This window comes from Leptodactylus fuscus, chromosome 1, assembly GCF_031893055.1.
Source record: "Leptodactylus fuscus isolate aLepFus1 chromosome 1, aLepFus1.hap2, whole genome shotgun sequence".
NCBI lineage: Eukaryota > Metazoa > Chordata > Amphibia > Anura > Leptodactylidae > Leptodactylus > Leptodactylus fuscus.
The window spans coordinates 282,284,432-282,307,842 of NC_134265.1; the positions used below are offsets into that span (position 1 = coordinate 282,284,432).

At 39.5% G+C, this 23,411-nt stretch overlaps 1 protein-coding gene across 2 annotated transcripts in view; it reads right to left on the reverse strand.

Annotated features, from left to right (window-relative positions):
• NR3C2 (nuclear receptor subfamily 3 group C member 2) overlaps positions 1-23,041 on the reverse strand; it is a 294,278-nt gene extending 271,237 nt beyond the window's left edge. For both annotated transcript variants that reach the window (XM_075288112.1, XM_075288105.1), the window contains exons 1-2: positions 22,488-23,041; positions 11,572-13,345 (exon numbers count right to left, since the gene is read on the reverse strand). In XM_075288112.1, the coding sequence (XP_075144213.1) occupies positions 11,572-13,343 (1,772 nt within the window). In that variant the 5' untranslated portion in view covers positions 13,344-13,345; positions 22,488-23,041. The remainder of the gene's footprint in view (positions 1-11,571; positions 13,346-22,487) is intronic.
• Positions 23,042-23,411: the final 370 nt, after the last annotated feature.

Here is a 23,411-nt window from a genome sequence, read left to right on the forward strand (position 1 = left end):
CCTTCAGCTACTCCAAAACCTTTAAATCCATAACAAACTTCAGCCCCAACTACTTAAAAGAACTTCTTTCCACCCTCTCAGAGTCTGCCTTAATATATTTGGACCCAGAGCCTTCTACCATGCAGCCCCCACTTTCTGGAACTCACTACCTGGACCAGTCAATGATCTTATTAGTGGACACTTTTATGTCAAGACTCAAAACACCTCTTTACAATTTAGCATTTGGTGGAAAATAATGCTCTTGCTATATATACACACAGTCCAGTCATATTAATGTGACCACCGCCTACTTTTGACGTCAACGTTAAATAACCAATTACAGAAGGCACGTGTCATCAGCCATCTGGGTGCACTCATCATTGTGGAAGGCATGATGGATCAACACAAGTATGCATCCATCCTTGGGGACCATGTTCACCCCTACATGCAAAATATTTTTCTGCAGGACGATGGCATCTACCAGAAGGGCAATGCGACGTGTCATAAAGCTCACAGTGTACGTGCATGGTTCGAGGAGCACCAGGATGAGTTTACCGTATTCCCTTGGCCAGTAAATTCCCTGGACTTGAACCCAATCGAGAATCTGTGGGACCACCTCTATCGGGTTGTTCGCGCCATGGATTCTCAACCGTGTAACCTAGTGCAGCTGGCCACGGCATTGGAGTCGACATGGCTCAACATCCCAATGAACATCATCACAACATCCCCTCTCTTCCTGCACGTCTCGCAGCGGTCCGCTCTGCCAAAGGTGGTTATTCTGGATTTTGACAGGTGGTCACATTAATGTGTCTGGTCTGTGTATGATATTCCAATATACCATTTAGCAAACCCCTGTGAAAAGTGCATTACAAAAGTTTACAATTGCTGTATATCTACATGTGACCAATACCCATTTGTATATTTTTCATTTAATATAAAGGAAAAGAGGTTTCAAATCTGTATTATAAAAAATGGAAAAGAATAATAAAGAATGGAAAAGAAGAGAAAAGAAATCAAACACATCCACAAGTAAGTTTATGAAAATCTATTTCTGAAGTGTGTTCTGGTTATGAATATTTCAATCTGGGTCATGAAGGGTTAAGCAACTTGTGAATATTAGAGAATGAGAGGAATGCATTACGTTACAGTGTTTGTTATGTGTCTGTTATACTTAAGGTTTCTTCCACGAGCCATACAGGAACATGATGCAGGAACAGAAGGAAGCTCAGCGCTCAATACACAAACTGTTCAGTTCTCCTTTTCCATTTAAACGCATTAACATCCAATATATCTTCTATAGGATTCTAATAGTAAACCAAGTTACAATACCTAAACTAATATATGTAGTGCTTAAAGACGATAACACTATTCGGGTAATATTCGGGAAAGGGAATGCATCCAGTTATACATTTTCCAATGAGGAAATTCTTCTCATCATCATCACCATAGTATTCCAATAAGGAAAAGCCTTGCCAAAAGGCCCCTGTGAGCCAAAAAAGAGAGATGGTGAAAAGCAGTAGCTCTGATCTGACACATAGATTGTTCTTGCTTAGGCCTATGTATTACATAACCAGACATTCACCTGAATAACTGCCATGTAATACTACATGAGAAATAACCAGCCGTCAGCAACTGCCTGTGGTAAAATCAATGGTTTATTGAGGATCTTGGGATATGGACCCAACGGTCACTACAGCTTCTATAGAAATGCTGTAGCCTGTAATATGACATCAGTCTTTGACCGTCGCTTCACCGCCTAATAAGTAATATCAATTATGTACAAATAAATGAAATCCTAATCAGAAATATAAAATTATTAATATAACTATGTCATAAACTTTGCAAATCTAACTTCTAACTCGCTAATATATGACCATGCTACGGTCTAGGTAGAAATGTGATTGCATAAGCAATGCTATTATTAACCAAGCAATGAAGGTCTGCACGCTAGCGTTACAATTCTGCGCCCATAAAGCATAGCTGTTACCTTGGGTACAAGAGAGACATTCTCAAACTAACTCACTTTTCACTGTATGCAATCCAAATAAAGGACCTGCCACTACAAGCCCAGAACCCTGAGGAAAACTCCTCGCCACCAACACACTTTCCAATTAATCCAGCTCTCAAGAGGACGCTGCAGAAAGTAAGGAGGATGCTAACTCCGCAGCCTCATATTATACTACTATTTACTAAACAACATTAAAACACAAGACACAATTGGAGACTGTCACACTGTTGAATAGTATGTTTCTCATCCTACCTCTGCTTATGTGTACAACTACTGTAGTGTGAGTCATAAAGCATTATACATGTGCTGCAGGACTGTCCTGACATTGCATCATTTCCATCAAGTGCTGCATCATTTCCTTCAGCGATGACTCTCACAAGCTGTTTATACTGTACATAGATGCTACAGGTAGGCAAGGCAAACATTAGACAAACAGGTACAACACAGATACAGAATGACTCATAAGATGGCAGTATCTCCATGTAAAACAAAAAAAAAAACCCAGATAGCTGTCCAATGGACTGAAAGTGCATTATATGGGGGAAACCATTTTAATGTAAAATGTAGTGACGGAAGTGTGAAAGAAGTTCCAGAGCTGTAACTCAGAATCAGCATAAGCTAAGAAGGGTGATGTGTTCACAAACATGCTCAAAACTTTTATTTTTTTATTATTTTATATACATAAACTGTAATATTATGTTTAAATGTGGACAAACACTTTTATATATTACAAATTCATTTGGCCATTGGGTTCATAATACTTGGTACTCTCGACTGATCCAGAGGAAGTCAAAAAACACCATAAGGTCGGGTTCACACGGAGTATTGTGGCTCGTCATTTGGTACGTAGACCCCACGGGATCTTTTGTGGGCTATATACGCTCCCATTGTTTTCAATGGGAGCCGGTACCGTACACGTGGCGCTATTTTGCGGCCGCCGCAAAATCACGGCCGCAAAATAGCGCCGCGTGTACGGTACCGGCTCCCATTGAAAACAATGGGAGCGTATACGGCCCACAAAAGATCCCGTGGCGTCTATGTGCTACGTGGCGTCTAGGTGCTTGAAAACAATGGGAACGTATACGGCCGCAAAAGATTCCGCGGTGTTTACGTACCAAATGACGAGCCACAATACTCCGTGTGAACCCGGCCTAAGAATGAGATAACGTGTTGTATAAGGGATATTGCCATGCACCAGATTTGTAGCAACTATTTCTCTGACTAGGGCTGAAGCCACACATTGCAGAAATGCAGCTTTTTTTGTTGCAGATTTTGTTGAGTAGAAGGTAGAAGTGTAAGAGCTTTCTATATATTTCCCATTCCTTTTATAGCCATTCTTGACTTTGGCTCAAAAAACAGCAGCAAAATCTGCAACAAAAAAAGCTGCCTTTCCGCAACGTGGGGCCTCAGCCTACAAATCATATGCATGGATTTCTTTATACTCCATTCAGATGAATGGGACTGACAAAATAATTTCCCTTCCAATCCCAAGAGGCGATCAAATTGGATGAACATTCATATAAGGATTTCATACATTTACATGCACCAAATAAGGTAAACCACCAAACAATAAAGGACAAAAGCCAGTCTAAAAAGACATGATACGTTTATTCCATCCCTGCACTAATATTGCATGTAGGTGCTTAGCAGGACTTTTATGTAGCTATTACTGTATTGTGTTAAGGGTTGGTTTCATCCACTACAGCCTCAGCACCTTTTCTGTGACCTTTCACCAGTGTATCTTTTTATCTATACATTTTATGACTCATGTCAATGATATAATCTGTATTTTAATCATGGATTGTGTGTGACATTTTTTGTTCATGCGCTGTTGTGCCAGCAAAGCCACGTTGGCCAAAACACATAACTCAGGTGCTGAACTATGGCACAGAATAAGAAGGTGCCAGATTAATGGAATTAAGCTGTATTTTTGCCAATATCTACAATTGCATGCTTGAGTCTTCTGGTCACCCCACCCCATCTGTTTTTATTACTTCAAAGCCTGGTGAAATTTCCTTCACGTTCAAAGCTCCAAGGTTTTTCGTTGCTTAAGTAATAATTAATCTCCTCAAGCTTAAACCAACCAATACTTTTCTTTATTCTACATAATTCATTTTTATGAGTACTTATAAAGATAAATAGATAGCTTTGGTTGTAGCCTTTGATAAAAAAAAAAGAATCCAATATGTGGCTTGGAAAGAGGTTTCAATAAGATAGATGTAAAGTGTCTCGCTCCTGGATGCGACACAATAAAGGTCAGTGTTTTCGGTTGTACTGCTTTTCTAAGCAGCTCTGACATTTTCCAACAGTATTTGGAAAATTACAACTAGCACAATTCATAAAACTGTTCCTTGACACACGGCCAACCATGTACTTATAAGTGAACTGAACCTGAACTAAGTTCGGCTTAATTGTTAGTGTAACATGCCGGCTCCATTGACAAAGTTCTTATTACCCTGAATTATTTTTGCTATAAATAGCAGCGATATATATTAACTAGGACTATGACAGTCTGAAGTCTTTGCAACTGTTTAGCAAGTGTAGAGAAAGCAGGTCAAGTCGTGAAAGACACCGGGACGAGTACAAGGTCCAGCAAATGTTCTCTAAACTTTCTAACAAGTTTTGATTTGATTTGCATCATTTATGTTATTAATAAATTTCGTATTAGACGTAATACACAAATTTTGGCTCGTTTCTCGGATATTCTGCATTTCTTTATGCTTTATCTTGCTTATCTCCTCAGCAATACACTGCTTCACCCTGCGTATGTTATACAGGCTTGTGTATAATGTGGAGATGATGACTTTAAACAGTGGTATCTCAGAAATTATAAAACTGCTTGAGGCTGGGCCCCACGTTGCGGAAACGCAGCTTCTTTTGTTGCAGATTTTGCTGCGGTTTTTTGAGGCAAAGCCAAGAATCGCTGCAAAGGGAATTGGAAAAACATAAGAAGTTCTCATACTTCTACCTTCTATTCAATCCACTCCTGGCTTTGGCTCAAAAAAATACACAGCAAAATCCTCAACAAAAAACGCTGCATTTCCACAATGTGAGGCCTTAGATTGAAAACACATTAAGGCCGAGGCCCCACGTTGCAGAAACACAGCTTTTTTGTTGCAGATTTTGTTACAGTTTTTTTGAGCCAAAATCAGGAGTGGATTGAACAGAAGGGAGAACTACAAGTACTTGATATATTTCTCCCATTCTTCTTGTAGCCATTCTTAGATTTGGCTCAAAAAACTGCAACAAAATCTGGAATACAAAAAGCTGTATTTCTGCAATGTGGGGTCTTAGCCTTAGAATTGGGAGTAGGTGCATATAGATAACTCAATCCTGACTGTGTTTTCATCAAGGGACATCTCTAAATAGTGTCATATGAAAGAAGAGAATTGCCTCATTCATACAACACTAGAGGCACTTTTCTAAGTTTTAAAATGTCTGAGATATAGATGTTAAAATGTACCCCCCACACCCTTATCCTCGATGCATTACACACAAGCCAATGCACCATACACAGTGAGAAACAAGGGACAGATTAATTAAATAGTTAATATACAAAAAAAAACTAGTAGCACATGTAAATGCACAGGTACATTTGATACCTTAACGTGAAATAGGCTACAAAAGGAGGGAAGTATGACTGCAGAGGTTTGTAACCATAGATATACATAAGTCTTTATAGGAGCCGTAGCCCTACACTCAAAAAGATGTAGATTGACTACAACTAAGCTTTTTGTTATGGATACATTTGGGCAGACGTAATAATTTACTTTTCTAAAAGTAGAAATTAGATTAGACAATGGTGAACCGCATCAGATTCATCATAATGTCTGATGTTGGAGGGTTAAGGCTATGTTCGCGTCTGCGCCCAAGTCTCTGTTCACCTGAAAATCGCTGGAGGAAAAAGCCCTGCACAGAGTTTTCACATGAAGGACACCTCAAAAAACCCCATTATAGTCTATTTCAGCTGTCGGTCTCACTAGTGGACTCCATTATAATCTATTTTAGCGGTCCGCAGTTATGGACCAGAACACGGAGAGGCAACGGTAGTGTGAACCTAGCACAATCTGTACATAAAACATTGCAACCATTTTAAAGAGGACTCATGACTTCTCCTAACGTGTCTGTTTTAGTAACCCCTTGAAATCTCCATTAAATAATTTTGGAGCATCTTTTCTCAAAACTCAGCCTGGGCGTTACTGTTCTCCTTGTGGAAATGTTATGTCCCTAGCCGGTCTGGCACTGTGTGCAGTGACATCCGCAATACTGCTAACATTCACCTGTCAATTTATTAATGGAACATTATGCAGAATTCTAAGAAAAGATGCTCTAGCATTATAACTGGAAGAGTTTAAGAATTTACTAAAACAGGCATGTCAGAATTGATAATAGATCTTCTTTTAGACACACAAAAGTGTTGGGTTTTAATAGAGCTGCATATAGTATCTATGGTTAAACGTTGAAGGAGCAGACATTCTTCATAAATGTGTGGAATTTGACAGAATCTAAGGAACTATCAGTGCAAAGACAATAATAATATGCAAGGTAGATCTGGATGTGCCCAGCACTTACATGCCTGTGAAACTAAAGATGTCTATATTGTGTAGTAATAATATAGAACTGAACACACCAGGGATGAGTACATATACACAATGACAACATAAAAAGAATGAAAACCATAATAAAACACCCTGTAAAAAGTTACAACCAAAAGAGGACGAGGTCAGTGACATGTAACATCGAACTATCCTCATGGCTGAATATGTTTACATGTGCTAATGCTTTTACTGTAATGCAGTAAAGAGTTCCTATGCGTGTGCTTTGTGATGTTGTAATGTCATATGACACGCTACAGTGTTACTAGTCGTCAAATACAAGAGTGCATGGATGAGGACATATTTAGGTTGATACAAAAAAAAAGACTGAAGTCTGGAATAAAAAGTGGAGATCCCCTGGGATTTAGTCATAGGGGAATCCTTCAAATTCTCTCATTTAAAAAAAAAATAATAATAAAAAAAAAAAAGTTCTGCTGTTTGCTAAAACCTGAATAGGTTCAGGCTGTTGCATAGCAACACAAGGAATTGCCAGTCGCTGTACTTCCGCTCCTTTGCCAGAGAGGGAGTAAAATGGCCACTGCTCTCCAACACTGGAGGGACTGTAACAAGATGAATACACAAAACTTGTTTGGTAATGAATCTGGCAGGAAACTTCTTGTCTCCTGCTGAGGTTAATCCTTAGCATCCAAAAAATGTTAGGATCACATATTACGAGCGTTTATGTCTCTTTCTCTTTGCACAGATATAGAAATTCTATATTATTCCTTTGTCAGCACTGAATTGGTTTTTCACTCAGGCAAACCTTTTTTTTTTTTTTCAATTCATCTTAAAATATCAAGACGCTGGCCAAGATCTGGCATACTCCTTGATCTGAAATCTGACAGCTAGGAATAACATTCATTTGAAACAGTCTACAAGAACAAACACATTCTCCAAGGCTGAGCTTTCTGGGCAAGCATGTTATATTCATTAAAACCAACTACAAAGTTTTTATCCTGTTGTCATACAAACCAAGGCAAAAGTTGGTAAAATGTGATTTATTTACCCTGCTCTACTGCTCGATCCAATACACCTAAACTGCATATATGTATATATATGGCATCAAATAGAGTATCATTCAGATGGTCAAATGAAAAGACATAAAGAAAGCTAAATCGCAGCTTCACTCATAGGGCACCTTTACCTGACCATATGATGAAGGGTTAAGTAACAATTACAATATGCTAGTTGGATGTGTAAGAGGTCCCCGATACCTTTGATAGATCCCCCCAATAGCTCCACCTATAAAATACGGATAGCACTACAACCACTACACGCATAATACTGCTCTTTGGGAGACTGCTAATTGGTTAAATTGTGATCATGTGACTTAATGAACAAGGTGTAAAGCAGGATAAGGAAAAACACTGTCTAAAGTACCATCCTCATTGCTATTAAGGCTATGGTATTTTGGATAATATAAGAAAAAAAGTGTCCCTTTAAAACTTTAAGTTCATAATAACATAATTAGAAAAGACTGAACAAGTGGTGGGATCTGTTGTGCACTGTTGTTCATCTAAGGTTGGAATTAACTACTTGTAAGTCCTTCTAAGGACCTGATGTTTTTTTAATGTTCATAAAACCATACAATTTATAGAGTATGTACTTTTGCAAAAAAAAAAAATAAATAAAAAAATGCTTAGCCTGGACAACCCCTTTAACAGGTTTGATACAACTGGGCCAAATTTTAGGATTTTATTATCGTTGCAACAAGTGGATCCCCCAAAGGTTCTACTCAAAAACCCAATGTGAGCTGTTAGAGTTTAAGGCTACGTTTGTAACATAGTCAAAAAATGTGGCCATTTTATAGTCATGTGAGTAAAATTTTCCTCTTCATGCATCTAGATAAACAAATAGGACATATGTTTATCGTTTTTTAATAGAAAGGTGAAAATACATGTTAATTTCTATGACAAAAATCCATTGTATGCACCTGACTAATGCTTCATAAAAGCTGAAACTCAAATAAAGAAACCATAGTGGAGTTGCTGTGCAGCAGATGTCAGTGACGTGTTTATCGATGACTTGTTGAGCTATGGTTTATACTACTTGGCAAGTTAACTATTAACATATTTAGGTTACACTTATATGGGGCAAAACGAAAACTTAGGATATTAGCATCAGGCTTATACACTTGTCCTTATCATACTTCACATACATAGCACACAAGTCTATATAAAATAACATTTTACTTTACAGATGTATAGTGTTTGGCTCATACATACTATACAGTATTTAGGTACATTTGCCACTAAAAGACGTATTATCTATCAGTATAACTTTGAATTGCTGGGAACCCATGTAATCCTACTCTGTATTACACAGTCATGCAGGTGGACAGGTCACAACAAAGCTCAAAATAATCTAAGCTGCTGAGAGTCATTCCATGACCTTAATTCTGTGAAGATCTCCTACTGGGGCCATCTACAAAACTTGAGACATACTTAAAGAAAAAAAAAAAAACGTATAAGGAGGATGTCTTTGTTACATCCACTGGTTTTCAATGATTACACAACCCCCCAACCCACCCTTCAAGAAATATATCAACTAAGTACTAACCAGTCTGCTTAGACAACATGTCGCTCAGTTAAGAAAATTGTCCAATAGGGAAAGCTAAGACTGAGCAAATAATCACAAAAGTCAACGCAGTTAATCATTGTGAACTTATTTCCATTATTTTGCAGCCATGCCATCTGTCTCGCACTGCCACTGCCTATATGTCATCAACTGTACGCTATATAGTTAGGATTGCTGATACGTGAATAACCCGTCCGAAAATTTGGTGGTTACCATGGTATATAAACAGGGGATGATATACAAAAATGAGAGAGTCTCAAAATAATTGCTCTTTTATCGTAATAAAATAAAATGTTAAATTTTGCCCTAAGAAGAGCAATTGTCGTCATATAAAAGATGACCTTTAACTCTTTTTCAGAGCGAATGGATTTAATATGTATATAATATAAAAAAAGGGGGGTAGAAGGGAAAGAGGGTCATGGTATGTGTTAAACTCAGACTTACGAAGAACAGGTGATATGTGACCTTTCAGAAGACCATTCACTATAGTCAAAGCAATTTGTAATCTGAATAGGACTATATGCTACCCTTACCGAGATGCATGCTTTCCATACCTTCCTTAAATGAATTATGTTTTTGGATCCTGCAACATGCGAGACTACAAGGTAACTGGCGAGGTACAAGCACTTACGCATAGCCAAAGAATCCAACACACTGGCATTCTAGACATGCTATACACGAACTGCAAATTTACACAAGGACATCCAAAAAGTAAGAGAGTGACAATAACACAATTATTTGTGGCATCTTCCACAAGTTTTCGCGCACAGTATAAGGTATATTATTATCCAGCAGAGTATACCTCATAGTAACTAGGCACAAACTGTGGAACCATTATCATGAAACTTTATCGGGAGTCTGTCACCATGAACTAGCATATCATCCCAGCCCCACAGATAGTTTCATTCAGGGAACCCAAAACTATGTTTTCTCCTTGTAAGTCAGTGCCACCATTACTGAGATGTCACTGTTTTTGTTAATATGTAAATAAGCTCCAAGTGGTAAGCGGTAATGGCCTTGTTGTTCTAAAGAGTCTAACCTATCTATCTGTGGGGCTGGGCTGATATACTTGTTCTTGGCGACAGGCACCTTTTCGCTGGCCATACAACTTAGTGGCCAAGCTCAACTGGCCAACAGCAATTCCTTCCAAGACCCCCATAAACATTCATGTATGTGGGGGAGGGGGAATAAACTACTGACAGAATCTTCTAGCAGCCGCTCATCTCCCAAATTCAATGAGCCCCTGGCAATTGTTATTTGGGGAAAAATCCAATGGACAATGATGGTTCCTCCAGGCCTGCCAAAATTGGAAGATTTTCTAGACATTCATCTAACGTGTATGTCCACCTACCTATCTAGTTAGTATCTATCTGATCTATTCAGTATATACCCATCTATTTGCTATGTACATATGTAAATATATATCTAATCTACTTAGCATTTCTATCAACATTTGCAATGTCAGACAAAATTATACAAACGGACTGTAAATCTTACACTATTAAGTCAGATCAAAGCATCCAAAAGTAAAGAATTGGTTGTTTGTGCAGTCCTGGCATCATGTCAGTGTGATGTCAGATTAAAGTTTTTGAACACTACCGCATTTGTAATATAAATGAGCCAAATCTATCACAAATCTGCAGATAATTAGCACAGATTATTAGAATAATTCCATAACAGGCCATTATATACAGTTGTTTCTACTGTTACATCATTTTTAAACATACAATTTCATAAGATAAAATATTTAATTATAACATATATATTTTATACCAAGCCGAGTATTGCATTCATGATTTATTTCTCAAATTTATGTGTGATGCAATGAAACCTCTTACACAATGACAATGTCTACATTAAATGTGTATGCTAGACTGATTCTTGCCACCCCCACCGATCAGCAGTTAGATGGCTTCTTCAGTGCTCAAACTTGTTAAACGATATTACTGTCCATAGTGACTCAGCGACAGAGAGGTTTTAGATTTATATCAATCACTTCATTGGGGAAACTAGAATACTATGCACAGCCACTACAGATTGTGACTCCATTTTGCAGATCTGAACATTGAAGAGGCCAAAGCATATTCTTAGGCAGAACATCAACTTTATCTGGCTGGAAAACCTCTTTAAATTTGACAGTTCTTCAAGTAAAGTCACAGGTAAAAAAAAATTGTATTTCACTTCTGTATACCAAGAAATACCACAAAGTTGATGGCAAGTACAGTTGTAAAACCAAAAGCACTAATTCCTAAAGACACATCTTCTCATCACTATGAACCATACATGAACTAATCCAAGATACAAATCAGCACTTATACCTACAGCTTTCCTAAGCATATCTCATTCATTTCCTAACTGGTTGATCTATGTATGTGGCAACAACATTAACAACGTGATTACTCTCTTACTCACCTTGACACGTTTTCTGGAATGTATCCTGGACCCGGAAAACCATCATTTCTTCTGGATGACAAAGAGCTTTGAGACAATTCAGAATGTGATTTCCAATTTTCGACCAGTGAACTAACTGGAGGGAATGAGCTCAAATGCTGGAAAGGCTGCTCTCTATTGACAGGTCTGGTTAAAGAGATAGTGCCTTGAGCTCCAATCCTATAATGAAATGACTGTCCACCTGAGTTAACGCCCACTATAGCTGAGGAAGGCATAGAGTTTTCTTGAAAAAAGTTCTCATCAGCTTCCTGTTTAATCCCCATAGCGAGGCCTTGGTTAGAAAATCCATTACCTTCACAGCTGCCAACAAATGATGAAACAGGTGGTCCTAGTATTCCAGATAGGGAATAGTAATCTTTGTCATCCATAAAAGTGAAGTAGGAGCCATCCATAAATGGAAATGGATTCGTAGATTGAGTTGTTTTAAATAGTGAACTAGAACAATTGCTTTTACCTTGCTCTTGCTTTATAGAGATTGGAAACGTTGTATCAGAAGCAACCTTACCACGATCTCCAAAACAGGAGTCAATAAAAGTGGCATCAGGGTCTGGCTTAATAAACTTGACCAAGGTGCTTGTACCACTGTCACTAATTTCATTATCCATTGTTTCCATTTTGGGAAATATGAGTTGCTGAGGAATTTTGTCTTTAGTATCTGTACTGATATTGGTGGCATCAGTTCGACATTCTGTGGGCAAGACAGCAGAAGGAAATCCCAAAGTGTTGTGTGGTGGGCTGCAGATAGAGGATCCCATAGAACTTGCAGCAGGACTAGAAATAGTGGACCTATTATTGACATTGGAAGGACTGGAGAGAGAACATCTCGTGTTTATATTCCCAGGACTAGACACATTGGGCCTCACTGCCATATTTAATGGACTTGATACTGGGGATTTTATACTGCAGTGACTCGGTGGGCTTGATATGGGTGATCTCAAACTACTCAACGGGCTTGACAAAGGAGACTCTACCGTACTAGTATGCGCAGGACTATGGGAAATAGAACATCTATTATCAACATTTGGTGAGCATGAAACAGAAGTTCCCTGGTTAACTGAACTGTGTACTGTAAAATTTCCAAAGTTAGTGGAACAAGTAGTTGAAGAGACAGAGTCAATTCCAGTAGGGCTACAAACAGAAAGTCCCATGTTAGATGGGCTATTAGTTGTTGAACATTTCTCATTGCATGATGAGGGGCTCCTTAAAGTATTACTATTCACTTTACCATTCATGGAATTGTCAGCTTCCAAAATAGAGCTCACAGATTGGTTTTGGCAGTTTAATGGAAAAGTGCCACAAGCATTTTGCTTGTAAAATTTCACAAAGTGCTCCATATTTGGGTAAATATTTCCAGTACCAATCACTCCTTGCTGGTTTTGCTGTTCATATGCAAATTCGGGATCCCGTACTGAATCCATATATAATCCCATAGACTCTGCTACAGTTGCAGAAAGTTCTTTTGACTCCAATTCAGGCTTAATTTCTTGTGTTAAAACACCAGACTGGTTACTATCTTGCTGCAGGCAAGGGGGCAGAGCTTGTTTGTCTTTCTCTTCACTTTCTGTGACACTTTGTGGAAAGGTCCCGGGTACGCAGCTCACATTTACAATTTCCATGTAAGACTCTGCACCCTCCTGTCTAGAAGATGACAGTTCCATAGGCTGTGGCACCTGACCCCATCGTCTCTCCATATCTCCTCCTTCCTGGAATCCGTGATATCCTTTGGTTTCCATACCTACAAAATGTAATAAAAAAGTCAATGTTCAACTTTTTCACTTTTTATCAATAATTCTCACTGTGAATATTTTCAATGTAGACTTTTAATATGTTTGAATATCTATCAACTTATGCACATTTACTATTAATAACCTCTACAACAATAATATATTGTATACATGCTGCATCTATTGTCTAGAACAGTGATTCCCAAAGTGGTCCAGGTGGACCCCCAGGGAACTCAGCTGCAATGCAAATTTCCATCGTTAGATCTAATCTTGACATTTTTTGACGAATTTTGGGAATATGGTAGAAATGTAGCAGCAGGGGGTCCACCTAAACCAGTAAAATTTTGAAAGTGGTCTACGAGAAAAAAAGTTTGGGAACCTCTGGTCTAGAACAATCTTATTTGATAATATAATGAATGAGAAATTAAACAGGAAGTATTATAGTAGCTGCCACACTTGCAGAATAACCATCATCAAAAACATTTCATTTAGATTTTAGTGGATTTTGAAGGCTCTATCAGAAGGCACCATCACAGATTCCATCACATTGGTTGGGAAAGTAGCACTGCACGCAACAACATTTTTTCTGTGACAGACAGAAAACTTATTGAACCCTATAAGAGTTGCGAGCATATTGATGTTATGATGTAACAGACAAACTGAATTCCTATCACAGACACACAATGTCAGTCTAACTTCCTTTAGTTAGTATCCGACAGTGAAAAGAGAACCTCTAAGTTGTACCATGTTGTACCAATGCAAAGCTGACTGTGCGCTGAATTCAGCACACTTTAAGTTTTGAAGGTTTGTGCCTCAGTGGCAGAAATATCATGGCACATCGCTGGGCAGTAGGAAACACACCCTTTTATAGTACAAGTTTATAGAACAGTACCATAGTCTTTCTCTAACACTCAGGGATGAATCTGAGTAGTAAGACCCTGAAATTGGTAATCGATACTAAAAGCACCAATATCTCTGCCACCAGGGCACATACAGTCATGGCTGTAAGTGTTGGCAACCCTGAATTTTTTCCAGAAAAAGTATTTCTCCCAGAGAATTATTAAAATATAAAGAAAAAAAGGCAAAAATTATATATTTTCACGCAAAACTCCAATAATGGGTCAGACAAAATTACTGGCACCCTCAACTTAATATTCAGTTGCACACCTTTTGGAAAAAATAACTGAAATCAATTACTTCCTATAACCATCAACAAGCATCTTACATCTCTCAATTGGAATTTTGGACCCCTCTTCTTTTGCAAACTGCTCCAGGTCTCCCATATTTGAAGGGTGCTTTCTCACCAACAACAATTTTAAGAGCTCTCCCCAGGGGTTCAATGAGATTTAGATCCAGACTCATTGCTGGCCACTTCAGAGCGTTGAAGCTCTTTGTTTACATCCATTTCTGGGCGCTTTTTGAAGTATATTTGAGGTCATTGTCCTGCTGGAAGACCCATGACTTAGGACGAAAACCCAGCTTTCTGACACTGGGCCCTACATTGCAACTCAAAATCCTTTGGAAATATTCAGATTTCATGATGCCTTGCACACAGTTAAAGCATCCAGTCCAGAGGCCAAAAAACAATCCCAAAACATCTTTGAACCTCCACCATATTTGACTGTTGGTACATTGTTTTCTTTGTATGCCTCATTCTGTTTTCCAGAATCAGAATCATGTGCTTTTTTCTGTCTCTGTGTCAGCAGTGGGGTCCTCCTGGGTCTCCTGCCATAGTGTTTCACTTCATTCAAATTTGACGGTTAGTTCGCTCTGACACTGATGCATCCTGAGCCTGAAGGACGGCTCGAATTTCTCTGGAACTTGATTGGGGCTGCTTACCCACCATCTGGACTATCCTCAATTACAACCTTTCATCAATTTTTCTTTTCCATCCAAGTCCAGGGAGATTAGCTACAGTGTCATGGGTTGTAAACTTCTTGATTATATTGCGCTCAGTTGACAAAGGAACATGAAGATCTCTGGATATGGACTTGTAACCTTGAGATTGTTGATATTTTTCCACAATCTTTGTTCTCAAGTTCTCAGACAGTTCTCTTCTCCTCTTTCTGCTATCCAAGCTTAGTATGACACACAGAGACACACAATGCAAAGATTGAGTTAACGTCTCTTCTTTTATCTGGTTTCAGGTGTACTTTTTATATTGCCCACACCTGTTACTTGTCACAGGTGAGTTTCAACTAGCATCACAAGCTTGAAACATAGTTATTTACTCACAATTATGAAAGGTGCCAACAATTTTGTCCAGATCATTTTTGGAGTTGCGGGAAATTATGTCCTATTTACCTTTTTTCAGTTTTTTTGTGTTTCCATACACATAAAGAAAATAAACATGTGTATAACAAAACATGAGTATTTGTAATAATTTTAAGGCAGAAATACTTCATTTTTTAGAAAAACTTCATGGGTGCCAACACTTACGGCCCTAATGTTACCTGCAAAAGAGAAAGTCTGAATTCAGGGCATGTCCGCTTTGCAGTGGTAATAAGCCACATTGTAGAGGACATGAAAGGCCCACTTTAATGGAAATACCTGACTACCAGGACTATACACAAGTTCAAAGAACCTGGGCTTATTCCCCTTGGAGTTATTATACTGAAGTATTAAATAGGACTTTTTAGAAGGTATACATATCGTCTATTTAGTTTTGGTGCTTTATGTGTTTGCTATCCCTTAGACATTTAACAGAAACTTTGCACATTGGACATGTAAGCAAATGAGGAGCATATGTAAGGAAAAGGGGACCTGACAGAAAAACAAAACAAAAGATACAATATACTCAGTAGGCCTTTGGGATTCATGGCAGGTTGGGATCCCTACACTTTGAATTGTAAGCTATTACTTCATTGAGATGATTTCTGCAGAATAGTACATGCTGAAATAATCTTCAATATCCAAGTCTGACTGAGATATTCTGTCTCACAGCATTGAAAGTGTCTTTGCAATGCAACACCCACTGCAAACAATGTTATTTCCAATGTTCCAAATCTAATATGAAATAATTTTGAAAGTTGTCATAATTTTATTTATTATATGTGTACAGCTCCTTTACAAGTCTATATGTTTCGATGGTAGAAAACAACAAAAACCCATTGTGGTCTTTTGACAAATAGGGATCATACTGATGTAATATTACAACATAAATATGATGATAATACCCAGGGATTATTTATTGTCTAGTACCATGGAAACATATAGTTCTGTGCAGGGGTTTCTATACTGCATAATTCAGGTATGTTTACATGTTGCAAGTTTATTCCAGAAATTTTTGCAACTATTCTATTCATCTAAATAGGATTACAGATATCTGTGCACACACTCCAAACCGGGCTCCATTGAGACGTATGGATAAAAATTTCTGAAACATCTCTGCCACAAAGTGGACCTCGACAAATACAAAGTTAGGGAGCCTGCACACGGAGTTTACGCTCGCTCATTCTGAACGTAAAACTCGTTCAGAGTGAGCGGCATAAAAAACAGATCCCATTGACTTGAATGGGTGCCGGCATATGCGCGCTCCCCATTGAAATCAATGGAAGGCTTTTTTTACCTATTGCTTTCAATGTGATACACGCGTATGCCGGCACCCATTCAAGTCAATGGGATCTGTTTTATACGCCGCTCACTCTGAACGAGTTTTACGTTCAGAATGTTCGAGGGTAAACTCCGTGTGAAGGCTCCCTGATAGTGATCTTTCATTTTCACTGTTCTTGAAATATTATTTAGCTGATGTTTAAAAAAAGAACTTTACACAATGTTTCACCCTTTTCACAGGTATAATACAAAGTAACACAGGTGCTAATAATGATGAATAGCGCTCCATTATGGCAGTACACAGCGGCACACCTAATGCCATCCAGTAAGTTAGTGGCAGCTCTCCACATCATGTCGGAGGCTTTCAGAAATGCCTTGTTGGGTTAAGTCATATTACTTCCAGCTTCTTAATCATTATACTGTGAGTATGTGCACATGTTTTTTCATATCTTTCCTATATAAGAAATGTTTTCTCCACCATTATCTTAAAATGCTATGCTGACTTCATATAGTGATGGAAAAATACATACTAAACATATACCATAAGGTGTGAACAATGTCATTGACACTAAACGTATTGGATTTTCCATGACTTTTTCTTAAAGTCCCATGCATGGAGTATGTCTGCAGGTCAATTCACCACGATAACTGAGCTGTAGCACTGTAGCTATCTGTAAGTAACACTGGCAAGTTAGGCCTGACCCCAGTGCAACTAAAGGATGATTTTTATACCCATAAAAAGGTGATTTTATCTGCATTGCTTCCTCAGTTTTTGGCACAAATATTGGTTTGGAAGGCACTCTGGACAGACCCTCTGCACTCAATGCAGGCAGCATGTTATAGAGCAGGGGGAGTTGAGCAGATTGAGAAGTCTAGTTAATAGTCTTATCAGTGACTGACAGAATACCTGTATCAGTGTGCATAGTCAGTAACTATTTAACCCCTAAGGACATGGGACATGGAATGTTTTGGTCTTCAGGACACTGTATCTTTTGGGTTTTTTTCATTCCCTTCTTCTCCATAACTTTTTTATTTTTCCATCGACATAGTCATAAGGTTGCTTTTTTTTCTTTAAAAAGAGAAAGTTGTACCATATAAACTTTAATTTGGGGGGAGGGGAATACAATCTAAATAGTAATGCTGTAATTTTTTGGGGGGGAGGGTTTTTACAGCAATGTTATCGTCATTCTGCAGGTCGGTAGGATTAGAGTGATATCCAATGTATGAATTGTACTAGAAAAACACTAAATATTATACATTTTTTGTGTTACCATATTCTGAGAGCCATAACATTACTTTTTTCAGTTGATCAAGCTGGGTTGAGTGATACTTTCTAACAAGTCCTAAAAATATGTCTTAATTGAAAAGGGTGATTGTTGGGTGATTTTATTTTACATTTTCTAAAAAAAACCTTAACATTTTAGTCTTATTTTTTATTTTACATTTTTTTATTTGTTCCAATAGGGGACTTAACAATGCAATTGGCTTATCACTTGTATAACACACTGCATTAGTTATGTATTGAAGTCTATTAAATCGGTGAATTTTATATTTACAACCTATCTATTAAACCCATCTTCTGGCTGGGTCTAAAATGCTTTTGTACAAGGCAGATCCGGAGGCCACTGTCTGCTCTCTGGCTGCCATGGGAAACCAAGCGGCTGCCAGTGGGAACACCTTCCCTCTGTCTTAACTGCTCAGATCTCAATAACACATACATCGGTTTTGGAGCAAAAACTGACCTCCATTATGACGTATATATATGTTATAGAGCGTTAAGGGGTTAAATAAAGTTCAAGTTATAGTAAAGCTTTTCCTACAAAACTATTTCATTCATTTGCTCAGCTCTTCCTGCTCTATAACATGCTGACTCCAAACTGCACTGCATTTTCGATATAACTGGTCCCCCTTGAGTAGGAGCGCCCTAAGAAACCTTTAATTCTGCCAATGATGGTCAATAACAAAATGACAAGTGCTTTAAAAGTTTTGAAAAGAACTGGGAGATCTCTATGGTATGTTAACCTTAAAGATGCTGGAAAAAGTTCTATAAACTTTTAAACTCCTGACTCTCTGTGTAGTATATCACCTAGCCAACACATACTATACTGGCAAGTCCTTAGGCACTGTTATATGATTAACTCCTAGTGGTGGCAAGAAAAATGAATTTCATTCTGTGTGGTGAGATGATCAAGTCCTCGCATCCGCACACAAAGCAAATGTGCTGAGAGCGTATATTATGCAAGAGTTTGCAGTTCTTGCAAAAACATGTAAAACATGAAATCCTTAATGTATTTAGTGCTACTGCATGTAAGTGTTTAACCTTTTCACATAGCGTAGTAGAAGAGTGTGATCTCAGCATTACAGAGCTGTACTGCAATATATTGTGGTGAGGACATGTGAAAAAGATTAATGAGCCTTACTAATGAATATTGTTCTATTTACCACGTCGGAGAAGGGACTACCACTAAAGTTTGACATTTCCAAACTGTAAGTCATTTAAGGGAAAGCTATAGTGATCCTTCTTGTGGCTGAGGAGCCCCACAGCAAGCCCCGGTACACCCCAAGGAGATATCCTACAGCACATCTTTCTTGCAGATGAGGAACCTTCAAAGCTCATGTAAATCCAAGCCACAAACACTAGATTCAGGCTGTTTGACACCATATATGACTTCATATTGGAAACAGATTCTACAATTTACACTAAGGTATATGCCAGCTTTCTAATCTTACTGTCATATGTTATCAATGCACAACCACACGGTAGATGACATAGTTCAATACTGTAGCCCAGCAGCGACTGGCACTGTAGTTCACTTATGAGGTCTGACATTTGCACCTGCTCCCTACCTGCATTAATTCCTACTTGGCATTTGTCCTCTTTCCTCCCCTCCTATCTATTTATCCGCTTTCTTATATCCTCCAGGTGCTGTAGGTACAGTAGTGGAGAGAGATTAGCACTAGTATGTAAACAGCAGAACTGGCATTAGCTTGCCATTGTATACCCAGAGGTGGAAGCAGCATCAGGGCTAGGGTAAAGTCTGACAGCACTAGACGTGACAGTATTGCACATGTTGCTTACAGCTCTCAAGCTTAGAGCAGACAATAGCACACTTTTTCACTGTTTAATGACAGACCACAACTCTTTGCACATGAATGGTTAAGCACTTTGTCTGTCACATGGCAAGTGCTAGTTGGACCCTGCCCTGCTCCTCTCCCATTGACACTCCTTCAATGCTCTAAGCCATCTCACTGGTTCGACTGACCTGTCAGTTATGAGGAGGGTGGCATGACTGATATTAAGTTGCTGCGACACAAAAGATAACCCTTTACATGCTGAATAGACGAGAAAACTGAGTCCTGATCACTTTTCAACGTGAAAAGTGCAAGTTTAATACCAGCTGTCAAGTAGGAAAGCCATGCAACAACTCAGAGCTGACAAAGCTACAGTAGTGAAGTATACGTGCAGGGATATATAGATCTTCAGAGGTGATACGTGTTACATGTACGTTAGCACAGGTGATAGCAATGACCTCTGCAAATGCAAAAGGTATTAGGACGTATTCCTATGTCTGCTCCTCTATATAAGAAAGAGCAGTGGTTATGTAATCTAGAATATTTGTAATATCCATCATTCTATCTCATATGTAATATTTATTCAATTACCCATCTAATACGCATCTACAAATCGAATATCTACTGTATTTAGTTATCTACGTAAACTATTTTCACACCTTTAAGATCCGGAATAAGATGCTTTATTTAACATGTTTTTAGTATATAACCTAACAACAAATTGTAACTTGATACAGAAAAGTAGCACTCTTGCTTTTACGTCACTACCTCATATTTCATCCAATAACCTGAAATACTTTTGCCACCCTTGTCACACCCAAAAAGTATTTCCATGCCAATGCATCGTTCTAAAAAAAAAAAAAAAAAAAAAAAGATCAGGTTATTGGAAGGTTATTTGGAAAATCCACTACTGACCTAGCAGGTATAACAAGGAACAGAAAAGGGCAAAGATGATTTAAATGAAAACATTGACAGTCTCTAGGAGACTGTGCTGGGAGCTCCACCTGCACCACACTGAGCCACATAGGCCTGCAGCTATTTGGCATGCAGCCTGGTGCCCTGTGTGGTTTATTCAGCATTACCTGGCAAAGCATCATTCTGTATCAAGTTCAAACCCACTCTCTACTTGTTTGCAATAATGCATGACATACACGTATATAGAGGACTGGAAATTTCCATAAATTCACAACGCATTGCTCACTAAGTTTAAAACTGAAAAGAAAACTGTGGATACTTTAACATCTTAAGTTATCTCTAAGCTGAGGCTGGTTCACCATAATAAGCAATTATTTAATATGTTCTCGAAAGGATAGGGGGCACCTTGACAGACTGTACTCTAAATCCAGCCAAACAAATTACAGTAAGTCTAGTGACTGGTAACATTGCCAACACCCCCATCCACATAAGACTGCATTGTCCATTGAAGATGGCCAGTGACGACACAGGCACACAAGCGTGCACAAATACTTTAGAAGCAGATGTAAAATGTTGTTTGTCACTTGGCCAGCAGCCCCATAAACAGGTGATCGCCTGCAAGCAATGCCTTGTTCAACACTTCTGATCCATTTATGGGCAGACTTGTGGCTGGTACCATCAAGAAGTATCGTTTTAGTTGGTTTAGTTGGCAGTTTTATGTTTTTATCTCACGTTATATAGCAGACGCATTCTGAATGTTACAATGTAGCAAGTGCTGGTGCAATGTGACTTTGGCTCATGGAAAGTTACATTGATGGCACATGAAAGTGACCTGAGTCACTGGTATTTATGTGAATAGTGTATGTAACTGGGCGGTGACTGCTCTCTAAAAAAAGTTCACATTAAAAGCCTGTGGGCAGTTTCTGAGCTGAAGTAAATATGGGGTAGAATGAGTTTTTTGTTTGCTAGATATAAATGATTATTATTAGTGGGGTAGGTGGATGGGGTCAAAAATACCCCTTGAATTCTGAGATATGGAATACAATGAACCCAGACATAAGCAGGCAGTGAAGATGGGGAGAGCAAGGTGAAGAATAAGCAATATAAGTAGAGCACATACATTCATCAGCAGGAACCCATATGTATTCTGTGCTGACCAAAATAAAGAATGTCATGGGGCAGGGCACATATAGGCACAATTCTGTATATACATCCAGCAAGAAAACAACAAACCTATGGAGCAGCTAAGTGCACGGCAGCCTATAGCAATGTTGTGTCTGAGACTATGTCTGGCTCCTCAGCATATAACATTATTGGCGGCCCCCTCCTTCCTATACAGAGCAGATGAGATGGACAGGTGACAAGTGCACACGATGCGTTTTCAGCTAGACACGTATGAGCCCTTCGTTCACCTGTGCTGTTAACCCCTTGCACGCAGGGATGAATGAATGACTGCCTGCAGGAAGGAGTTGGGCTGTAGTTTAGGGAAGAGTCGGGAGTACAGTAAGTAGTGGCAGGAGCTGGCGGTGGTCGTGCAGGAAGGAGTTAATAGCAGTCTGAGCTGCCGCCTGGACTTTGCTCTGCCGCCTGGCTGGGTGTCCATGCCTCACTCACCTTTCCTATGACATGGTAGGCGGGGGACGGTGAGCTGCTCCCTCCTGACAGGTCTCCACAGAACAAGAAGTGAAGGTAATAATCCCCAGTCACTGGCCCCCACTGCCCCCAGGAAAAAGGCTCTTCAGCGGGTGACAGCTCCACAAACGTGTCCAGTCACACCCTCCAGCCACAGACTGGGGAGCCCGGGTGTCTGGAGCAAGGTCACCCCACATACAAGTGGTCGCCGCTCCCTGCACACTCCAGTGGGGGGACCCTACAGAGTTACAAAACTTTTCCTCCTTTTCGTCAATCAGCCCCGTCCTCTCATCCCTGCTCGTCCAGCCTGTCACATTCCCCCGTTCCCCGGAGCTCGGCGGCGAGTGTCTGGCAGCTGCTCAAGAGGCTTACAGGCGGGCTACAGGGCTGTGGGCACGGCTATGGGCTACCAGCGGAGCCGTCCAGAGGAGTGTGAGCGCTGACAGGCAGGCACCGTGCAGCCCAGACAGCAGCACTATGGGAAGCGGCAGCGGCAGCAGCTGAGTGACAGGCAGACTGAGCACCGTGCTGTCTAGTTCCCATGCAGAGCGAGGAGCTAGTGATGTCAGCGTGACATCAGCGCGTCACATGACTGCAAGCCGGCTGGCTGCATAAGCTAGCTGGATATTGAGCGTCTGTCCGTGTGTGTATGGGAATCCCTTCCCCCTTCTCCTCTGCTGGCTTACCATTCATTGGTTGGCTCTGGGAGGGGGCGGGGCCTCTCACAGGCTTATCCAGTGCAGAGAGGAAGCTACTTGAAGGACAGGAGACTTGCTTAGAGGGAAGGCCAAGCCGGGCAGGATCTACAAGACCAGGAACAAGGAGCAGCCAGCCGGCATCAGCAGCTCAATGAGCTGCTGCATCAAAACAAAGGTAAGGGAAACAGCAAGCAAGCTGTCTGGCATC